This window comes from Neoarius graeffei, chromosome 20 (assembly GCF_027579695.1).
Source record: "Neoarius graeffei isolate fNeoGra1 chromosome 20, fNeoGra1.pri, whole genome shotgun sequence".
In the NCBI taxonomy this organism is placed as follows: Eukaryota; Metazoa; Chordata; class Actinopteri; order Siluriformes; family Ariidae; genus Neoarius; species Neoarius graeffei.
The window spans coordinates 59,947,347-59,968,772 of NC_083588.1; the positions used below are offsets into that span (position 1 = coordinate 59,947,347).

Consider the following 21,426-nt stretch of genomic DNA (forward strand, 5'->3'; position numbering starts at 1 on the left):
GTTCTTCTGGTAGTAGTAGTAGTATTGTTTGTTTGTTTTATAAAATGCACTCTTATTTATTCCAGTAAAATACCTTCTTGGCATAATTTGATGTTGTAATAATAATAATAATAATAATTGCTTTGGGAAGCGTTAATTCTGTGACTTTTTTATACTTTAAAATAAAACCATAGCCTCGCCCCAACTGATATGTTTATACAGTGTGTGTGTGTGTGTGTGTGTTTAAGGCTGCGGTTCCTCAGAAATCCGCCGGACGGCAGCTCAGTTTAGGGAGTCTGGAAGAGAGTCTGTTTCAACCGCCCCTAAACCCTCCTCTTTCTCAGATCACTGCGAGACAGCGCGGAGAGAGAGGGAGGGGGGGCTCGAAACCGTCCAATGGGACAAAGAGTGGAGAAAAAAGTCAGTCTGGCGGTGAGTGCGCGCGCAGCAACACGTTTCCCCCGGGCGCGTGAGTTCTCCTGAGCAGTTCGTGTTCCGGATGAGTTGAGAGACGGAGGAGAAGAATGAGGCTCAGAGCTTAAATACAGCTTCACTCTCTGCACACACTCTCCGAAGAGACGTTTGAGCTCGAGTTTAGGCGCCTTGACCCGGGACAATGGAGACTAGTGGGAGCTGGGCTGCCTTCCTCACACTGCTGCTGTCCTCCTGCCTGGTCTCAGTGTCTGCTCAGTACCAAGGAGATCATGGGATAGCCGTGCCCGATCACGGATTCTGTCAACCGATCACTATCCCGCTTTGCACAGACATCGCCTACAACCAAACCATCATGCCAAACTTGGTCGGACACTACAACCAAGACGACGCTGGCTTAGAGGTCCACCAGTTTTATCCGCTTGTCAAGGTACAGTGTTCTCCAGAGCTCAAGTTTTTCCTCTGTTCCATGTACGCGCCTGTGTGCACCGTTTTGGAAAAAGCCATTCCTCCTTGTCGGTCTATTTGCGAAAGAGCTAAGCACGGCTGCGAGGCGCTCATGAACAAGTTCGGGTTTCAATGGCCAGAGCGCCTCAGGTGTGAGAACTTCCCCGTGTTGGGAGGCGGTCAAATATGTGTTGGGCAGAACGAATCGGCGGCCACCGTGGCACCCGCACACGTCCCTGCCGCAGCAGGCACCCCTGGAGTCCATTTATATTCCACGCCAGATAGGCCATTCCGCTGCCCACCGACCCTCAAGGTCCCATCCTACCTTAACTACAAGTTCCTCGGGGAGGTCGACTGTGGTGCTCCGTGCGAGTCATCCCGGACTCACGGAGCCTACATGTTCTTTACCGACCAGGAGATTGAATTTGCTCGTGTTTGGATTCTCGTCTGGTCATGCCTGTGCTGTGCTTCCACGCTGTTTACTGTGACGACATATCTGGTGGACATGCAGCGTTTTAAGTATCCCGAGCGACCCATTATTTTCCTGTCGGGCTGCTACACCATGGTGTCCATCGCGTACATTACTGGCTATTTCCTGGGAGACAAAGTGGCATGCAATGGAAGCTTTGAAGGCAGCTATAAAACAATAGTCCAAGGCACAAAAAGAGAGGGCTGCACCATCCTCTTCATGATGTTGTATTTCTTCAGCATGGCATCCTCGATATGGTGGGTTGTCCTGTCTTTGACCTGGTTCCTTGCTGCAGGGATGAAATGGGGACACGAGGCCATTGAGGCTAACTCACAGTACTTCCACTTGGCGGCTTGGGCCGTGCCAGCGGTGAAGACCATCAGCATCCTGGCCATGGGGCAGATCGATGGCGACGTTCTGAGTGGCGTTTGCTTCGTAGGCCTGAGCAACGTCGACCCTCTACGTGGCTTCGTCTTGGCACCATTATTCGTCTACCTCTTCATCGGTACGTCCTTCCTGCTGGCGGGTTTCGTCTCTCTGTTCCGTATCCGTACCATCATGAAGCACGACGGAACCAAGACGGAAAAGCTGGAGCGTCTTATGGTGCGCATCGGCGTCTTCTCCGTGCTCTACACGGTGCCGGCTACCATCGTCATCGCTTGCTTCTTCTACGAGCAGGCCTTCCGTGAGCACTGGGAACGCAGCTGGATCAGCACACACTGCAAGACCCTGGCTATCCCGTGTCCCATGCAGCCCGCGCCACGCATGAGCCCCGACTTCACCGTCTACATGATCAAATACCTCATGACCCTCATTGTCGGCATCACCTCCGGATTCTGGATCTGGTCCGGGAAAACGCTGCACTCGTGGAGGAAGTTCTACACGCGCCTGACCACCGGACAACACGGCGAGACCACGGTGTAGAGACAAGGACCCCGGGTCCTTCCACATACACACACATACAGCAAGGAAGTGGTACTTTTTTGGATTTTCAAGATATTAATGACTGAATGTGTCTTTTTTTTTTTTAATCACAGACTGTGGAACTCTTATGTCTGTGTTATCAGTATTGGTCATTATTGACATTTGCTGTTGAATATCATGTCATTTGTAAGACATTTGGGGAATGAGAAGATTAGAAGTGTTTATTATTATTATTATTATTATTATTATTATTGCTGTTTTGTTTTGTTATTTCTTCGTGCCTGCAAATGAACAAGCTAAAATGAGAACTTTCCAAAGGATTTTCCAAAAGGAAAAAAAAAAACAAACGTGGCCATTTCCATGCCACGTGCCGAGACACTCCTTCATTCGTCCTGCCGCTTTTTACACTCCTTGCTCTTCCTCCTCAACCCCGAGACCAAGAGCAAGATGCCAGCTGGGAATCCAACGAAGGGAGGTGATCCATGGGGAAGGAGGAGGAGAAGGAGGATGAGGACGCCTTTTGGACGTGGAATTCTTTCTCGCAGCAAACTGTGTTTAAGATGTGCCTTAAAGTGCTGTAAATAATATTTGTACAAAAAATATATATATATGAATATAATTATATATTTGTATTTAAACATCTGGGATGTTATTATTATTATTATTATGATTTTTAAATTGTTTTCAAACTTGGTCTGATTTTTGTTTTTTTGCGAAAGAAAAAAACAAAACCCTTCACATTCGCCTGCATCACTCGGACAGCTCTGTAATCAGGTTCGTCCCTCACACATCCATACGGAATGCTGTTTCGAATTAAAAGATTCCCTGGCTGAAACAGAATACGCCCTCGAGTTGGCCCCGAATTTTCCTCTCTCCGTATTGCCTTCCTGCATTTTTTTTTCTATTCTTCAAAATGGTACAGAAGCTTCAAAAGCATGAATGGGCATTTGTGTGTGTGTGCGTGAGTGAGTGCGTGTGCATCAGAGTGTGTGTGTGTGTGTGTGTGTGTGTGTGTGTGTGTGTGTGTGAAAGAGTTAGATAGGCGATGGAAGTGTGTGTGGGGGGGACGAGACGGTGCTGTTTTAACAGGCTTTATTTTGTAGGTGGAGGGTGTGAAGGAAGGAGACAGCTCTTGACGAGCAAATGGGTCTCACATGACGCGAACAAGCGGGGCTTTTTTCGGAGGATGAAAAAAGAAAGCAAGAAGCACATGACAACAGTGACAACAGGATGGTGTTTGTGTGCAGATCTTTTTGCTTTGCCTTCCTGGTTCAAGCTCCAACTCATGACATGATGAGATTCTTAACGTTTTGAGACGCGTCTGTCTGGACGACTTTCACCTTCGATTACTTATTTATTCACCGTGCAAATGTTGATCAAGTTCTTTTGCTTTGTCTCCACTGGCGACTCTTAATCCCAACATTCCTTCAGACCTGTGTATGTGTGCGTGTAAGCTCATATTTCCAGTCTAATGCATGCCCTTGAGGCAGTCAATTTCACGCTCAGTGCTTCACACAATAGCAGCGTTCTGTCTTTAACTTACATCTCGTGCACTCCGCATCCAAAACGTACCAAAACCTGGCTCGCACTTCACGTTGTCATGTCCGTCTGACTAACTGGGGTTCACGTCAAAGTTTAAAAGCGTTGCGTTTTCTCAGGGCTGCGGTGTGACTGTGGTGTCGTTTTTATTTTGCTTTGCTTGTCCTTGTTGAGTTCCTTCACTTAGAGGGAGATAAGTGTACACAAGATAAGTTTTGTGTCTGTTGGGACACCACTTGGTAATCTTATCTTGATCGACAGCTGGGGGAGGGGAGGGGAGGGGAGAGGAAGATGGGGGGTGGGGCGTAGCAGGCAACCTTCACCAGAGAGCTTTAATTAGAAACAGTGTGGAACAGTGTAGTGGTGCGAAATGAGAATAGGTCAGTTCTGAATAACAGATCTTGTCGAGAATGTACATTTTAAGGCCCCGGTCCCACAACACCGATACTCCAACTCTGACTGTCCCTCTGCCTGAGTTTAGGTCCAGTCTGGAGCAGAAACACCCCACTATATATAACTGAGTATAATCCTGACTATAATATCGCTTGGTCCTGACACTCAGGGAAATAAACGCGTGCAACTTAGGAATAGCCAGGGAAGTTTATTCCAAGTAGTAGCACATTATTCCGGGTCGTACTGTACAGCTTGGACTCCAGAACGACCCATGTACACACTCCGGTGGTTAATATAATACAGATCGGCCACGGATTACAGAAATCTAATTAAAAAAAAGGATACAAAATACAGAGTGGTTACGGATTTTAATATGGACGCATCACGGATACTACTAGTTTACGGATTCTCATCTCATCTCATTATCTCTAGCCGCTTTATCCTGTTCTACAGGGTCGCAGGCAAGCTGGAGCCTATCCCAGCTGACTACGGGCGAAAGGCAGGGTACACGCTGGACAAGTCGCCAGGTCATCACAGGGCTGACACATAGACACAGACAACCATTCACACTCACATTCACACCTACGCTCAATTTAGAGTCACCAGTTAACCTAACCTGCATGTCTTTGGACTGTGGGGGAAACCGGAGCACCCGGAGGAAACCCACGCGGACACGGGGAGAACATGCAAACTCCGCACAGAAAGGCCCTCGCCGGCCCCGGGGCTCGAACCCGGACCCTCTTGCTGTGAGGCAACAGCGCTAACCACTACACCACCGTGCCGCCCCCTGCCGATGTTCATTATTAAAATATCTTACCTGCATGTATATGTTTACTAGAGCGCCGGCTACAATTATACACCTTAACGATCTTTTGGCCGTTGCAAAAGTAGAAAAGACTTTCAGTACATACATTGTGCATGAATAGTTACTCAAACTTCCACTGGAAAAAAATGAGCTGATACGCTGAGTAATCGGGAATCAAATCACGCGACACCGCGCCACAAGTACTGACACCTTTGTCCACAGTTATCGACACCGTTCCACAATTATCGACATCCAGATGATTATTTATTTAAAAAATCATCGGTATGTGGTATTAAGTTAGCAAAACATAGTTTTAAATAAAAAAACTTGTTTTACATAGACTTATATTTAGTACAAAATATCTTTTATATAAATATATCGATGTCGGTGTTTACGTAAATGAGGAAGTAATTTGAATGTTTGTAAACAAATGAACTGATAATGTTGAACCCGTGTCAGAAAATCTTTGTTTGATTTTCTACCCGCTTTCTAAGTATTTTCGTAGATCACGTTTTGTTAATCGTTCATTGTTGTTTGTATTAATTTCTCGTTTTGTAGTTTACCAATAAATGTCAACAGGGAATTGACCTTGTAACCATATGAAAATCCAGGTCAAAGGTCGCATGTCATTCCTCGAACCAAAATATAAAATGTCTACTGATATTGTAATGTGTGGTCGATATTTACAACAAACTGCAAAAAAAATCTGAATGGAATAGAAAAATCTGAATATTTCAAGCATTTAAATTTTATATGCTAGGAATTTAATTCTGGTCTAATTCTATTTATTGCAGTAGGATTCCAAATACTCGATAAACGTTCCATTCTGTTACAAATCAGAAAAAAATTATTATAAATCACAGCACTTTTATTTTTTTAAAGTACTTCATCTGCTTCAACAATGTTACCCAAAGCTTGATCCATAACAGTTGTAAATGTCACTTAATTCCACAGGGTGTCGATAATGGTGGACACCGGTGAAAGTGATCACTATTATCGACACCTCACACACGTGACTTCTCAAACGCGCGTTTATTTACAAAATGGTGACTGTCAAATGAAGTATTAAGAAACAAAGTAGGTTTCGACAAGGAGGTCATGAAATATCAATGAATTTGATCAGTAAAAACATGACCATGATCTTTCCACCATGCTTACCTGCGATGATAACGTCTGGGTTTTCCTCAAATTGCTGATCGTGCTGAAAAAAATTCCATCTCAGGTAACGAGCTGTGTCATCAGACGACAAGATCAAAGGGCGAGGCGGGTCTTCTGTTTGATTAATTCACCAATAATAACTGTTGTAACTGAAACTCACCTTTGTAAAATTGTTTTTTATTGGTAAATCTGAAAAGGTGTCGATAATTATGGACTGTCGATAATTGTAGCCGCCGTTCTGTTGATATTTCACGGAAAATATCACATATCCGTGAATAAAAGATCCATGTTTTGTATTTTTTTTTTTATTTATTCTGTATCTGTATTCCATGACTTCATGATGCAACAAGGATGTACAAAGATGCCTGGGGGAAAATAGCACGTACTCAGACAACGTCACATCTCATCTCATCTCATTATCTCTAGCCGCTTTATCCTGTTCTACAGGGTCGCAGGCAAGCTGGAGCCTATCCCAGCTGACTACGGGCGAAAGGCGGGGTACACCCTGGACAAGTCGCCAGGTCATCACAGGGCTGACACATAGACACAGACAACCATTCACACCTACAGTCAATTTAGAGTCACCAGTTAACCTAACCTGCATGTCTTTGGACTGTGGGGGAAACCGGAGCACCCGGAGGAAACCCACGCGGACACGGGGAGAACATGCAAACTCCGCACAGAAAGGCCCTCACCGGCCCCGGGGCTCGAACCCAGGACCTTCTTGCTGTGAGGCGACAGCGCTAACCACTACACCACCGTGCCGCCACAACGTCACATGTAAACAACAATTACCTGATTAGTCAGATGTTTTATTGGATCAGGTCCAGGCCTGGAAAAATGGCTCCAGAAGCAATCTCAGCGATACGGATAAACCCAGACCTGGGCTATAGGTATTGTTATCAGTCTGGTGTGAGCACCAACAAACGTAAACTGCAGGGGACTGATTTATTTATAGTTATATATAGTTATAGTTATCAGTATTGTGGGACCGGGCCTTAAAGCAGAAGTTAAGTCGTTTGTAGCCGTATCGCAGTCTTTGCATTCAAGTGCATGGTCAGCGTGTTCTAAACCAGGACAAATACAGATACGAATCTGAACTCAAGTCAAGTTTATTTTTATAGCACTTTCAACAATAGACATTGTCGCAAAAGTCAAGTCAACTTTATTGTCAAATATGCTATACATGCTCGACATACAGCACAGATGAAATTTCAGTCCTCTCTGACCCACGGTGCAAACAGGCAATGCAATAAATAAAAATAGAATAATTGAAATAAAACAATATAAACAGTATAAACACTCTAGATAAGAACTAGACATAGACTAAACACTCATGTACCGTACACACACACACACACATAAATTGGAGCAAATAGGCAGTCAAGGGCACCTGAGGTATAGCAGGTAAACATGAAATAAGCAGTATAAACAATAATAATAATAATAATAAACTAATAGCTGTTAAGGTGAGGTAGTGCGGAATAGTGCAAATGAGCGAGGTAAAGTGAAATGTGCAGTCCCTGAGTTCAGTGAACGTTGAGAGTATGTGTGTGTGTGTGTGTTGGGGGGGAAACTGTGAGGGTGACATGTCAGATGCTGAAGGGGGGTGCAGGGGGGGGTGCGAGCAGAATCTGTGGCAGGGGGCAGAGGGAGGAGGAGGGGCAGAACAGGGAGGGAGTTGAGCCTCCTGACCGCCTGGTGAAAGAAACTGTCCTTGAGCCTGCTGGTTTTGGCCCGGAGACTCCGCAGTCTCCTCCCCGACGGCAGCAGGCTGAAGAGGCTGTGAGATGGGTGGGTGGGGTCACCTGCAATCCTGATGGCTTTGCGGGTGAGGCGGGAGTTATAGATATCCATTAGAGAAGGAAGAGAGACACCAATGATCCTCTCAGCTGCTCCCACGATGCGCTGCAGACTCTTGCAGCAGGACATGGTGCAGGTGCCATACCACACAGTGATGCAGCTGGTCAGGATGTTCTCGATGGTGCCTCTGTAGAATGTGTGCATGATGGGGGCCAGGATTCTTGCTCTCCTCAGTTTGCGGAGGAAGTACAGATGCTGTTGGGCTTTTTTGGCCAGTGATGCGGTGTTGTTGCTCCAGGACAGGTCTTCAGAGATGTGCACACCCAGAAACTTGGTGCTGCTCACCCTCTCCACTGCAACACTGTTGATAGTTAGTGGAGCATGCTGGGTGTGCGCGCTCCTGAAGTCCACAACAATCTCCTTCCTCTTCTCCACGTTCAGGCGGAGATTGTTGTCCTTTCACCACATGGCCAAGCAGCTCACCTCACTCCTGTAGATTGTCTCATCGCCATTGTTGATGAGACCCATCACAGTCGTGTCATCTGCAAACTTAATGAAGAGATTAGAGCTGGATGTTGGTGTGCAGTCGTGGGTCAGCAGAGTGAAGAGGAGAGGGCTCAGCACACATCCTTGGGGGGCCCCCGTGTTCAATGTGATGGTGCTGGAGGAGTTGCTGCTGAACTGTACAGCCTGTGGTCTCCCTGTCAGGAAGTCCAGCAGCCAGTTGCACAGGGAGGTGTTGAGTCCCAGCTGGTCCAGTTTATGAATGAGCTGCTGAGGAATGATTGTGTTGAATGCTGAGCTAAAGTCTATGAACAGCATTCTGACGTACGAGTCATTTGTCTCCAGGTGGGTGAGGGCTGAGTGGAGGGCAGTGGAGATGGCGTCATAGGTCGAACGGTTGGACTGATATGCAAACTGGAAAGGGTCCAGGGCGGGGGGGAGGGCAGACTTGATATGCCGCATGACTAGCCGCTCGAAGCACTTCATGAGGATGGGAGTGAGTGCGACAGGGCGGTAGTCATTGAAGCAGGACGGAGACGGCTTCTTCGGGACCAGGATGATGGTGGTGGCTTTGAGGCACGTGGGGACAACAGCCTGGCTCAGCGAGATGTTGAAGATGTCTGTAAAGACATCTGTGAGCTCCTCAGCACAGTCTCTCAGGACACAACCAGGAATGTTATTAGGACCCGGGGCTTTCCTTGCATTTGTCATCCTGAGAGCTCTCCTCACGCTGTCTGGGGACAGCGTCAACACCTGGTTGCAGGGAGGTGGTGGGGTCTTCTGTGCCGTGGTGCTGTTGTCTGCCTCAAAGCGAGCGAAGAAGTCGTTCAACTGATTCAGCAGAGACGTGGAGTTGTCACAGGTCTGCGGCGAGGGCTTGTAGTCTGTGATGGTCTGAATCCCCCACCACAGGTTCCTGGTGTCTCTGCTGTCATTGAAATAGTCAGCAATGTTCCTGGAAAACTGTCTCTTGGCCACCCTGATGCCTTGTGACAGGTTGGCCCTAGCTGCCCTCAGGCCCACCTCGTCCCCAGCTCTGAAAAAAAGCAGCTTTACAGAATTTTAATGACTTTAAATATGAGCTAATTTTATCCCTAATCTATCCCCAATAAGCAAGCCTGTGGCGACGGTGGCAAGGAAAAACTCCCTCAGACAAAAAGAGGAAGAAACCTCGAGAGGAACCAGACTCAAAAGGGAACCCATCCTCATTTGGGCAACAACAGACAATATGACTATAACATTAACAGTTTTAACATGAAGTCAGTTTCGTTGATGTTATAAACTCTTCATTGATGGAAACTTGAGTGCAAAACTGTTCATGACAACTGCAGTCCTAAAGTTAGCAAGTCAGCTGTAGTCCTCAGCCGTACAAGCATTACTGTAAGAGTCCAGAGTGTCTTCCAAGTGTGACTTTCAACTGTTCATATGGGGCCGTCCTCCACAGGAGCGATGTTATGAAACTCCAACCAGACGTAGGGCATCAGGATGGATCAGGCAGGTCCGAGGAGCAGAAGAGGTCAGCATCTCGATCTCAGGATCTGTCCTCAGAGGGACAGACAGAGGGGGAAGAGAAAGAGAGAGAAAACACAGGTTGTTACCCTGGTGAAAATAAATGTGCTAAGTGTACTAAAATTTAGCATACTTTTGTGTACTTGAAGCCACACTAATCATCAATATACTTCAAGTGTGTTTATGATTAGTTAACTTGAGGCATGCTATTTTGGAACAACTAATTTTGTACTAAATAATTGTAATTAAATTGTAGAAAAGTGCAACTTGAAGTGTATTTATTGTACTTTTATGTGCTAAATAACACATAACTTTCACTTAAAGTATATTTTAGTATAATATATTTCTATAAAGTGTAATATAGTATAATTATTTTAAAGTGTGTTAAAAGTGTTAGCGTGAAAGCGTGATGTTAGTATACTTTTTATATATTTACAAAAAGTACAATTTGTGTACAACCCTGATTCCAAAAAAGTTGGACTGGCAAGTTTGGACTAAGGGTTATTTCAGATTCATGGTTTCTTGCACTAAGGGTTTTTTCTTGCTTATGGTTTTTTGCACCAGTGTTTTGTCTTTGCCTGTCTCATGTTTTTTATCAAGTTGTTTGTCTTATTTTGTCCGGACTATTTTTGACATTTGTTTTTTGTCCTGTTTGTTTACCTTTTTGCCACGCCCTTTTTCCCCCTGAATTAAATCATATTATTTATTGGATTACTGTCTGTGTTCTGCTTGTGGATCCTAACTTCACCACACCTCCACCCACCCTAACACTAGCCAGATTTGCGTCATTACAATTATTAATGAAGTTATGGACTAATTAAGCCTTAATGAGCAGTTCAACAAAAATCACTTCTTCGATGTCAATTCCTCGCCGTTTTGGATTCTTTCTGGTAAATAGGTCGGATATCACTTCTATATAGAGCTTGCATATACTGAATATAGCTTGCAACATTTATTGCACAAGGTGGCCCACTTTAGATCATTCTTTCTGGACTAGACGGGGCTGGAGTGAGCTACGCCATCATTGATGCTCTCATTGTCATTAAACAAACATTTTAGACATTAAAAAAAAAACTAAAATATGGATATTGTGTGTATGTATGCATTTTTTTTCTGTAAAATTAACAGTTTTTTTAAAAAAGAGACCTTTTTTTTAGAAAAAGATATACAACCCCGATTCCAAAAAAGTTGGGACAAAGTACAAATTGTAAATAAAAACGGAATGCAATGATGTGGAAGTTTCAGAATTCCATATTTTATTCAGAATAGAACATAGATGACATATCAAATGTTTAAACTGAGAAAATGTATCATTTAAAGAGAAAAATTAAGTGATTTTAAATTTCATGACAACACATCTCAAAAAAGTTGGGACAAGGCCATGTTTCCCACTGTGAGACATCCCCTTTTCTCTTTACAACAGTCTGTAAACGTCTGGGGACTGAGGAGACAAGTTGCTCAAGTTTAGGGATAGGAATGTTAACCCATTCTTGTCTAATGTAGGATTCTAGTTGCTCAACTGTCTTAGGTCTTTTTTGTCGTATCTTCCGTTTTATGATGCGCCAAATGTTTTCTATGGGTGAAAGATCTGGACTGCAGGCTGGCCAGTTCAGTACCCGGACCCTTCTTCTACGCAGCCATGATGCTGTAATTGATGCAGTATGTGGTTTGGCATTGTCATGTTGGAAAATGCAAGGTCTTCCCTGAAAGAGACGTCGTCTGGATGGGAGCATATGTTGCTCTAGAACCTGGATATACCTTTCAGCATTGATGGTGTCTTTCCAGATGTGTAAGCTGCCCATGCCACACGCACTAATGCAACCCCATACCATCAGAGATGCAGGCTTCTGAACTGAGCGCTGATAACAACTTGGGTCGTCCTTCTCCTCTTTAGTCCAAATGACATGGCGTCCCTGATTTCCATAAAGAACTTCAAATTTTGATTCGTCTGACCACAGAACAGTTTTCCACTTTGCCACAGTCCATTTTAAATGAGCCTTGGCCCAGAGAAGACGTCTGCGCTTCTGGATCATGTTTAGATACGGCTTCTTCTTTGAACTATAGAGTTTTAGCTGGCAACGGCGGATGGCACGGTGAATTGTGTTCACAGATAATGTTCTCTGGAAATATTCCTGAGCCCATTTTGTGATTTCCAATACAGAAGCATGCCTGTATGTGATGCAGTGCCATCTAAGGGCCCGAAGATCACGGGCACCTGGTATGGTTTTCCGGCCTTGACCCTTACGCACAGAGATTCTTCCAGATTCTCTGAATCTTTTGATGATATTATGCACTGTAGATGATGATATGTTCAAACTCTTTGCAATTTTACACTGTCGAACTCCTTTCTGATATTGCTCCGCTATTTGTCGGCGCAGAATTAGGGAGATTGGTGATCCTCTTCCCATCTTTACTTCTGAGAGCCGCTGCCACTCCAAGATGCTCTTTTTTATACCCAGTCATGTTAATGACCTATTGTCAATTGACCTAATGAGTTGCAATTTGGTCCTCCAGCTGTTCCTTTTTTGTACCTTTAACTTTTCCAGCCTCTTATTGCCCCTGTCCCAACTTTTTTGAGATGTGTTGCTGTCATGAAATTTCAAATGAGCCAATATTTGGCATGAAATTTCAAAATGTCTCGCTTTCGACATTTGATATGTTGTTTATGTTCTATTGTGAATACAATATCAGTTTTTGAGATTTGTAAATTATTGCATTCCATTTTTATTTACAATTTGTACTTTGTCCCAACTTTTTTGGAATCGGGGTTGTAAGTACATTTTCAATATACTATTGAAAATATGAATATACTTTAAATACAATAAAGTACATTTATTTTTCACCAGGGTAGGTATGCCCAATGTCACCTGATGAGTAGGAACAGTATACATTTTGTGCTGAGTGCAAGCAGGGACTCCGGCAACTAACTATGACAGCATAACTAAAAGGGGAGAGCCAGAAGGTAACACAGGCATGAGGGAGCCCCGGGACATAAAGCAGCAGCCACTACACCGTCAACAAACTCGAATGAGCAAGCGAGTGGGGACTGACAGCATCCATACATCCCAGTTTACCAAAACACTCTGTCTGAGGATCCTCCAGATCTACTCCTTTACCTCATAAACACCATTAACACAAGGCTTGACTAAACAGATATGTTTTCAGCTGTGACTATGTCTGAGTCCCGAACACTACTTGGAAGGCTGTTCCATAACTGTGGGGCTTTGTAAGAAAAGGCTCCGCCCCCTGATGTAGCCTTCACTATACGAGGTACCAGCAGAATAAATGAGGAGCACTGTTTACGGTATTTACCATGGTCAGATATGAAGCTTGTGAGACAAAGAAATATATCACATTTATTAACATGAACGTCAGACGTCATGCGATGCACGTACAGCGTTTTCTGTAAGTGCTCGGTTGGGGCCATGGCGATTTAATTTAGGCTAAAAAAGTTTGACCTTAAGTTACTTAAAAAAATTGTGGCAACAAAGTGACGTAATATAACAATAGATTTTACTACTACAATTTTGATTAAAAAGTATTTAATAAGTTGAATTTAAACAGAAAAAATAAGTACATAGTAATAAAAGCAACAGTTAAAGGGGAACTGAAGTCATTTTTAAACTTGCTTTATTTCTTAATTAACGTGTTATTGAATTACGTTTTTGGTTTTAGTAACCTTATATCGTGGCTCGTATTGGCAACTAATTGCAATTAAATATTATACTTATCGGCCTGTTCGGTTTTTAGCCATGTTGAATTTAGTTCGTTTGGTCCACGGCAGGCATCGCTTATCAGCGCGATCTTCACGAGACTTGTGCGAGACTTCGAAACATGAAGTGTCAGCCAGGTGTCAGTGCCGCCATTTTGAAAACTGTTTTCCAAACAAAATATTGCACAAAAACGAGTTTAAATGATGATTACTGCCTACTTTTTTCAAACTTTCTTGATTGCTATAGAAACAAACAAAACTTCGGCTCGATTACGTCAGCATTCGAAAGAGGGCGCGCGCGTCTTTTGACAATGTTGACAGATGTCGGTCACTTTGATTTCCGCTGTATGTTTTACTTCCGTCCTACGATGTCTCGCACAGGTCTCACCGAATCTCGTTTACGGCCATTGCTTTGACATACGAACTGATATATTACAGAGCATATTTCAAACACTCAGAACTTGCCATAGCAGTGACAAAATAGCGATCAAACATGCATTCCTGTATTTAATAAAATGAGATAAATAGAATTTTGATAATAAAAAATTTGCCTTCAGTTCTCCTTTAAAATGTGTTGGAGTTACTAATAGCATGCCATATGATGAGCTGTGTAGCCCAAAAATATTTCGTAAATCCAAATAAATTTCACAAGGAAAAGTGATTTATATTTACTAAATATCTGATTCACTGACTAAAATAAATTATCCATCCATTATCTGTAGCCGCTTTATCCTGTTCTACAGGGTCGCAGGCGAGCTGGAGCCTATCCCAGCTGACTACGGGCGAAAGGCGGGGTACACCCTGGACAAGTCGCCAGGTCATCACAGGGCTGACACATAGACACAGACAACCATTCACACTCACATTCACACCTACGCTCAATTTAGAGTCACCAGTTAACCTAACCTGCATGTCTTTGGACTGTGGGGGAAACCGGAGCACCCGGAGGAAACCCACGCGGACACGGGGAGAACATGCAAACTCCACACAGAAAGGCCCTCGCCGGCCACGGGGCTCGAACCCGGACCTTCTTGCTGTGAGGCGACAGTGCTAACCACTACACCACCGTGCCGCCTAAAATAAATTAAATTAAACAACTCATATTTGATCACATTGTTTAGCACATTCACTACATTTAAATTACTATTCTTTTATAGCCATACCCAAATAAATGGTTTAAATAACAGATTTAATTGTTTTCACAGGACTTTAAAACTATTCAATAATATTGCATGTCACTCCATTGCCGAAATTTCTACACAAAATCATGTATTTTTGATACCACAGCTTAATTAAGTTGAGTCAGTTGAACAACAGGCTTAAAAGGAACAGCAGGTAAACATTTATTTGCATCTAAACATTGAAATACAACATTTTCCAAGTGCAAAAAGCCAAAATACAACAATAAAATACACAGAGTGGCTATAAGAGAGTAACCATGTACAGTATTGTACAGTGTGTACAACAGAGATAAACTGTATCCTGGTCAAGTCAAGTCAAGTTTATTCGTATAGCGCTTTTAACAATAAACATTGTCGTAAAGCAGCTTTACAGAATTTGAACGACTTAAATATGAGCTAATTTTATCCCTAATCTATCCCCAATGAGCACGCCTGTGGCGACGGTGGCAAGGAAAAACTCCCTCAGACGACACGAGGAAAAAACCTCGAGAGGAACCAGACTCAAAAGGGAACCCATCCTCACTTGGGCAACAACAGACAACATGACTATAACATTAACAGTCCTAACATAAAGTCAGCTTCGTTGATGCTGTAAACCCCCCACTGACGGAAACCCGAGCGCAAAACCGTTCACGACAACCGTAGTCCCAAAGTCAGCAAGTCAACTGCAGTCCCCAGCCACAAAAGCAGCACTGCAAGAGTCCAGAGCGTCCTCCAGGCGCAACCCCCAACTGTCCACATGGGGCCGTCTTCCACAGGAGCGATGCGATGAGACTCCAACCAGACACAGGGCACCAGGATGGACCAGGCAGGTCCGAGGAACAGAAGAGGTCAGCATCTCGATCCCAGGACCGGCTCATCCTGGTGATCTGTTTGTCCGTCATGTTGATAACGGTGTCATCTTTTATGCTACACCATTGGCTTAATTGTCCACAATTTGTTTTACCTGACAAATTGCACTTAAATTCCGACAATGTTTTCAGACTGAAAAAAAAATACTTTTTAAAATTAAATTGCTAAAATGTGACTGACTTCAACAAATCACATTAATTCATGTGCAAATTCAAGTTCCTGATTTAAAACGTAAAAAATGCGTCTCTGGTGCACACATTGGAATCAAAAGGTCCAAGAACAGCTGCCTGTGATCAGAAACATGATGCCGCTCCAATGGGACCATTATTGTGCCAAAACAATTTACAAATGTGAGTGGATAGTTGTGTAACTGTAACTCAATCCATGTGTATTTAATCAGAAAAAATCAAAAGTTTACAGATTTGTCACAGATGTATTGATCTATACATGTATATTTATCTCCACATTTACAGAGCTATATACACTTGTACACAAATCCAAATACAGATTTGTAGATTATTGTACACATTCACAAAACTCGTACATATTTCAGTCATATTTGTAAATAGTTTTGCTACAATAACATACATGTCAACCTTTGGTCAATCAAACCTGTATAACCAACCTCCAAAATCCGTATTTCCCTTATAAAATCCGTATAAGATGCAAATTAAAATAATTTACCTAAAATTTGAATGATAATTAACAATGATATATCCCAGTTACTTTTTATTCAATATTAATAACAATAAACCTTCAGAATGAATACAAAGCGCCAATGTTTGACAAAAACAAAGTGTTATCAGCATAGTTACGAAGGAAATACTTCGTTGTTTGGAGACAGGTTTCACCGAGCGGCTATTATGCACGAGACTTCATATTAGCCACAAAGTCAGGAAAATCTGTTCGTAAAATTACGTTATAATGACCAAATACAGTGAAAAGTATTTTTCCAGTCTCACCTGTGAAAGGTAATCCCATGTGATCTCGTTTGGACGGTAAACCTGTTGGTACAGTTAAACGCAGCACATGAATGAGGCATCTTTATTCTCGGCTACTGTCTAGACGCTATACCAGAGACGGCTGAAGAATCTCCACTTTGCCACATCCAATATGGCGGCGAGGATGACGTATGATTCTACGCAGAAGGCGGCGTCTATGTTTATATGTCTATGACTTCACGGTTGGCGGGATTCTCGCAATGCGGTGTGCGCATGATCAAAAGTGGAACGAAGTCTCGCTACCACAAGATAACGCGCGATTTCATAAGACTCTTTACTGGCTGTCTGTGGTGTACAGTATGTTTGTAAATGTTATGCGCTCTTTTATCATCGTGGGAATTGATTATAGCTCTAAATAAATATTGAAGTTTTTTTAAAGAATCCGTATAACTTTATTTATACGCCCATATACTAGGTTTATTGAATCAAATCCGTATAAAATACGGACATTCCGTATAGGTTGACATGTATGCAATAATGGCCACCACACACTCCCCTCAATGATGACCTGAACAACAATTCTTGGGTTTCACGTGACGTCAGAACCACCTCATTCATTATTCAAAACTTTAGCTGGTGGTCTACCAAAGCTCAGCTGACAAAGCGTTTATACGGAGAAGGTGCATTGCTCGCACAAAAAATGCCTTATGCTTGCGTTGTTTTAGGTTGTTCGAATCGATCAAACCATGAAACTGATAAAAGTTTCTTCAAGGTTCCCTGTGAACTAATAAAAACGGGTGAACGAACACAGGATTTCACAAAAAGACGTCAAGAAAGGTGGCTTTTGAACCTCTCAGTGAAATCGAAGGGAGCCAAGTCGAAGTATGCTCAAGTTTGCAGTGATCACTTAGTGAAAGGTTTGTATTTCCCTCTCAGCTCTGTCCTTAGTGTTTTCCAAGTACTTTTCTTGCTATGTGTCATTATTTTACGGAACCTTTTTTTTAAGTCACGAAGTGCTAAAGTCCCCAGCTGTTTCTTTGTTTCCTCCTCACAAAGTCCATATGCATGAAGGTCGCGACAAAATTCTTCCCCAGCCGTACAGTTACAATGCGCCGTGATCACTTCTCCGTCTCGTTTAACTAAGATCCAGGTCTTTAAAGGGGTTTCTGATGATCTTTGTGAATGATTTACCTGAGAGATAAGAGCCAACACAAGTGAGAATCAAGCCAACTGTTTGTTTACACTTCAACTTGCAGCGCTTCGTTGTAAAGACACGAATGAAAAGCTTAAAAAAAATACTTACATGCGCAAAAACAATACAGGATTCATTCGGCAGCGACTTGATCCCGAGGTCCTTTACCCAGCCACATACAAAAAAGTCGTAAGCCTCCATACTCTTCCACGCTTTCATCTGTTTTGCGGTGTAGAAGGACGTCTGCAACACCAGATAGTTCGAGATGTCGGGGAACTCGACTGAAGGGTAGTTTTGGAGATCGTATGACAAATCCTTCTTTCCCAGACTGTAGTGGTCGATTCCATTGCACATAGCAATCTTCTGAATATATCTAAAGTGAGCAGTGATTTCTAGATTATGAGCATACTCTGATAAGCTATTGCTAGTTGTTTGCACTACAGTAGCCTTTAGACCACCAGCTATTTCACTTCCGGTAAAACCGCTAAGAAAAGTCACGTGACTGAAACCCAGCAATTCCCTTTCATTCCACAAGGGTCAATTTTCTTAAGCTAGTAGCTTATTCTTGAGGCTGTTGACTTTGGGGGACAGGTTTGAACAATCCAGCATAAGGAATAGTTTCTGGAAGACTTCAAATGTGTACCTGAGATCCTTGAGATTCTTGGGTTTCAGTCACGTGACTTGTCTTAGCAGTTGTACTGAGAGTGAATGAGACAGCTGGTGGTCTAGCAAACCAGAACAGCTGCCGTAGTGCAAACAACTAGCGATAACTTATCAGAGTATGCCGTTTTCCTCTCCTGTTTCAAATTCGTATCCCACAATGCCTTGCGTGAACAGGGAAAGCCCACCACATGATGCGTGATGTAGTATCTTGAATTGGGTCATGGTGAAGCAGGAAAAAATAGCGGAGAATTTAGGGACACGTGGCCCTAAAATCACTAATTGCTCTATTTGAAAAAAATAATAAAATTGGAAGTCTGTGATTCGAAATCAGTAGCTTTCAGTCCACTAAACAAAAATAATTGGGTGTCTGGAAAATTCTTCTTATGACCTACACCTGAAAAATCTGAAAGGCTCATTGAATTATACTCATTGAAGGATAGCTAGAGTAGGATGGGCTGCAACTTCAACCCCAGAGTTCCTCCCTTGGACTGGAAGAGGTTCAGAAGCCAGGGAGTGTGTTCATCCAGCTTGGACATGATCTTTGATTCCAGGTGCACCATTGTGATTCTATGAAACTCATCCTGGATCTGCATTTAAATAACCCAGTAGCCATTGAGAGTAGAGTCAAACTTGTCAGACACCATTATAGTAGATTTGTTCCCATAAAATATGGCAAATTACACATTTAACATGAATCTATGTAGATCCTTTACTTGAAGAGTATTAACTGTGTCCTCCTTTTCATTGACACCTGAGGAAGACTTGCAGTGGTTGAAACATTATCAGGCAAATTAATTAGAAAGGATAAATATTGGGGGCGGCACGGTGGTGTAGTGGTTAGCGCTGTCGCCTCACAGCAAGAAGGTCCGGGTTCGAGCCCCGTGGCCAGTGAGGGCCTTTCTGTACGGAGTTTGCATGTTCTCCCCGTGTCCGTGTGGGTTTCCTCCGGGTGCTCCGGTTTCCCCCACAGTCCAAAGACATGCAGGTTAGGTTAACTGGTGACTCTAAATTGACCGTAGGTGTGAATGTGAGTGTGAATGGTTGTCTGTGTCTATGTGTCAGCCCTGTGATGACCTGGCGACTTGTCCAGGGTGTACCCCGCCTTTCGCCCGTAGTCAGCTGGGATAGGCTCCAGCTTGCCTGCGACCCTGTAGAACAGGATAAAGCGGCTAGAGATAATGAGATGAGATGAGATGAGATGAGGATAAATATTGGCTATACAGATATACAGTGTGACATGCTGACATAATCTGTATAATGTTCGATGGGTCGTCGCAGAAAGACGGACTGACGGAATCTCTGGCAGCTCACAGTCTGCACCATGCGCTAATTTACCGACCTCAACCCAACAGTTACAAACGCAACACGATGTAATGAGACAGCAGGAGCTACAAGCACTGTTTCACAGCTTACTCCGACAGAGAAACAGTGAAAAAGGCCGCTTATACCATCTGAATCTCCTGCTGTGGTCTCAGTGTCATGTGAACAGAGAAATGAAACTGCGTCAGGTCAAAAGAAACTGAGAGCTGCGTTAACTGCGGTGAAGCCCAACAGCAGCCTCTTCAGAGAAACCCAGAGTGGGCACAAACCACACGAACAGAGTATTGATGAAAATAACACCAAATTTTAAAAAAGAGAGAAAGAGGGAGCCCTTACAAAAAAGAAGCTTATTCAAGTGTGCTTCTCGTATACTTCTTTTAAACTAAAAATAAGAGAGTAGGCTTTCAGTTGACTTTTTATTTATTTATCAGAAATATACTTAATAAAGTTATACATAAGTATACTTGGTTTATACTGAAAAGTATAGAGAAAAGTCTAAGTATATTAAGCTTATACTTAAACTTTTGATCAGGATATACTTAACAAAAGTGGAATAAAGTATTAAAATATTTGTACCTTACGTTTAAGTGCACTTGAAGTGTGCATTTGTAAACTAAAAAGTGGACTACAAGTATAGAACTAGTAAACTATTAGTATATAAGTTTACTTGTGGTATACTTGCAGTACAAAATAAAAAAATATACTAGTTGTATACTCAGAGTTTATGTCTCTTGGACTTAAAGTATACTTTTCATAAACTAAAAGTGTGCCAATTTAGTCCCAAGCAGTATTAGATTAGTTTACTTACAAGTATACTGTAAGTACATTGATATCAGTATACTTCGTACACAAAAGTATACTTAAGGAAATATACTTTAACTTAAGTATACTTCTTTTTGTTAAGGGAGGGAATAACGCAATCAGTTTTTAAGTGTAATGAGACAAACTCTAATGCCCCCCCAAAAAGAAAATGTATAAGAGCTAAGAACGTACACTGCTTTTAACAGCATGTTACCTGAGGAATAAAATATTACTTGAATACAGTTTACTTGAGAACACAATGTGCCGTAACTGTATCTCATTATTACTCACCTCACTCTGCAGTCGCGATTTGCTAGCTAGCTCGTTAAGGGAGGGGGGGGGGAATCAGGAAAGCTGGTAAGAGTAGATTAGATGGTATGATAAAAGAGCATTAGATATGGTATACAGCGTTATACTTCAGAAAGTCACATGAAACTGTGACACCAAGCTGACCGACTGCCTCTTCAGTCTTGCAGGCTCATTGATTCGCATGGGGCACGAAGGCTAGCCCTTATGGTCCAATCCTACAGAAGAGCTACTGTAGCACAAGCTGCTGAAAAAGTTAATGTTGACACCTTTCTGTTTTAGCCAGCATTAACTTTTTCAGCAGTTTGTGCTACAGTAGCTCTTCTGTTCTTCTGGATTGGACCATATGGGCTAGCCTTCGACACCCATGACCCTGTCACCAGTTCACCGGTTATCCTTTGGATCCTTGGACCACTTTTGTTTGGTACTAACCACTGCATACCAGGAACACCCCACAAGATGTGCCATTTTGAAGATGCTCAGACCCAGTCATCAA

The 21,426-nt window shown here is 42.9% G+C and overlaps 1 protein-coding gene across 1 annotated transcript; it reads left to right on the plus strand.

The window, feature by feature from the left end:
- The first annotated feature begins 399 nt into the window (after positions 1-399).
- fzd2 (frizzled class receptor 2) lies at positions 400-2,889 on the plus strand. The gene has a single exon (XM_060902091.1). It carries the CDS (start codon positions 596-598, stop codon positions 2,249-2,251), a length of 1,656 nt encoding a protein of 551 aa, XP_060758074.1. The 5' UTR covers positions 400-595; the 3' UTR covers positions 2,252-2,889.
- The last annotated feature ends 18,537 nt before the right edge of the window (positions 2,890-21,426 follow it).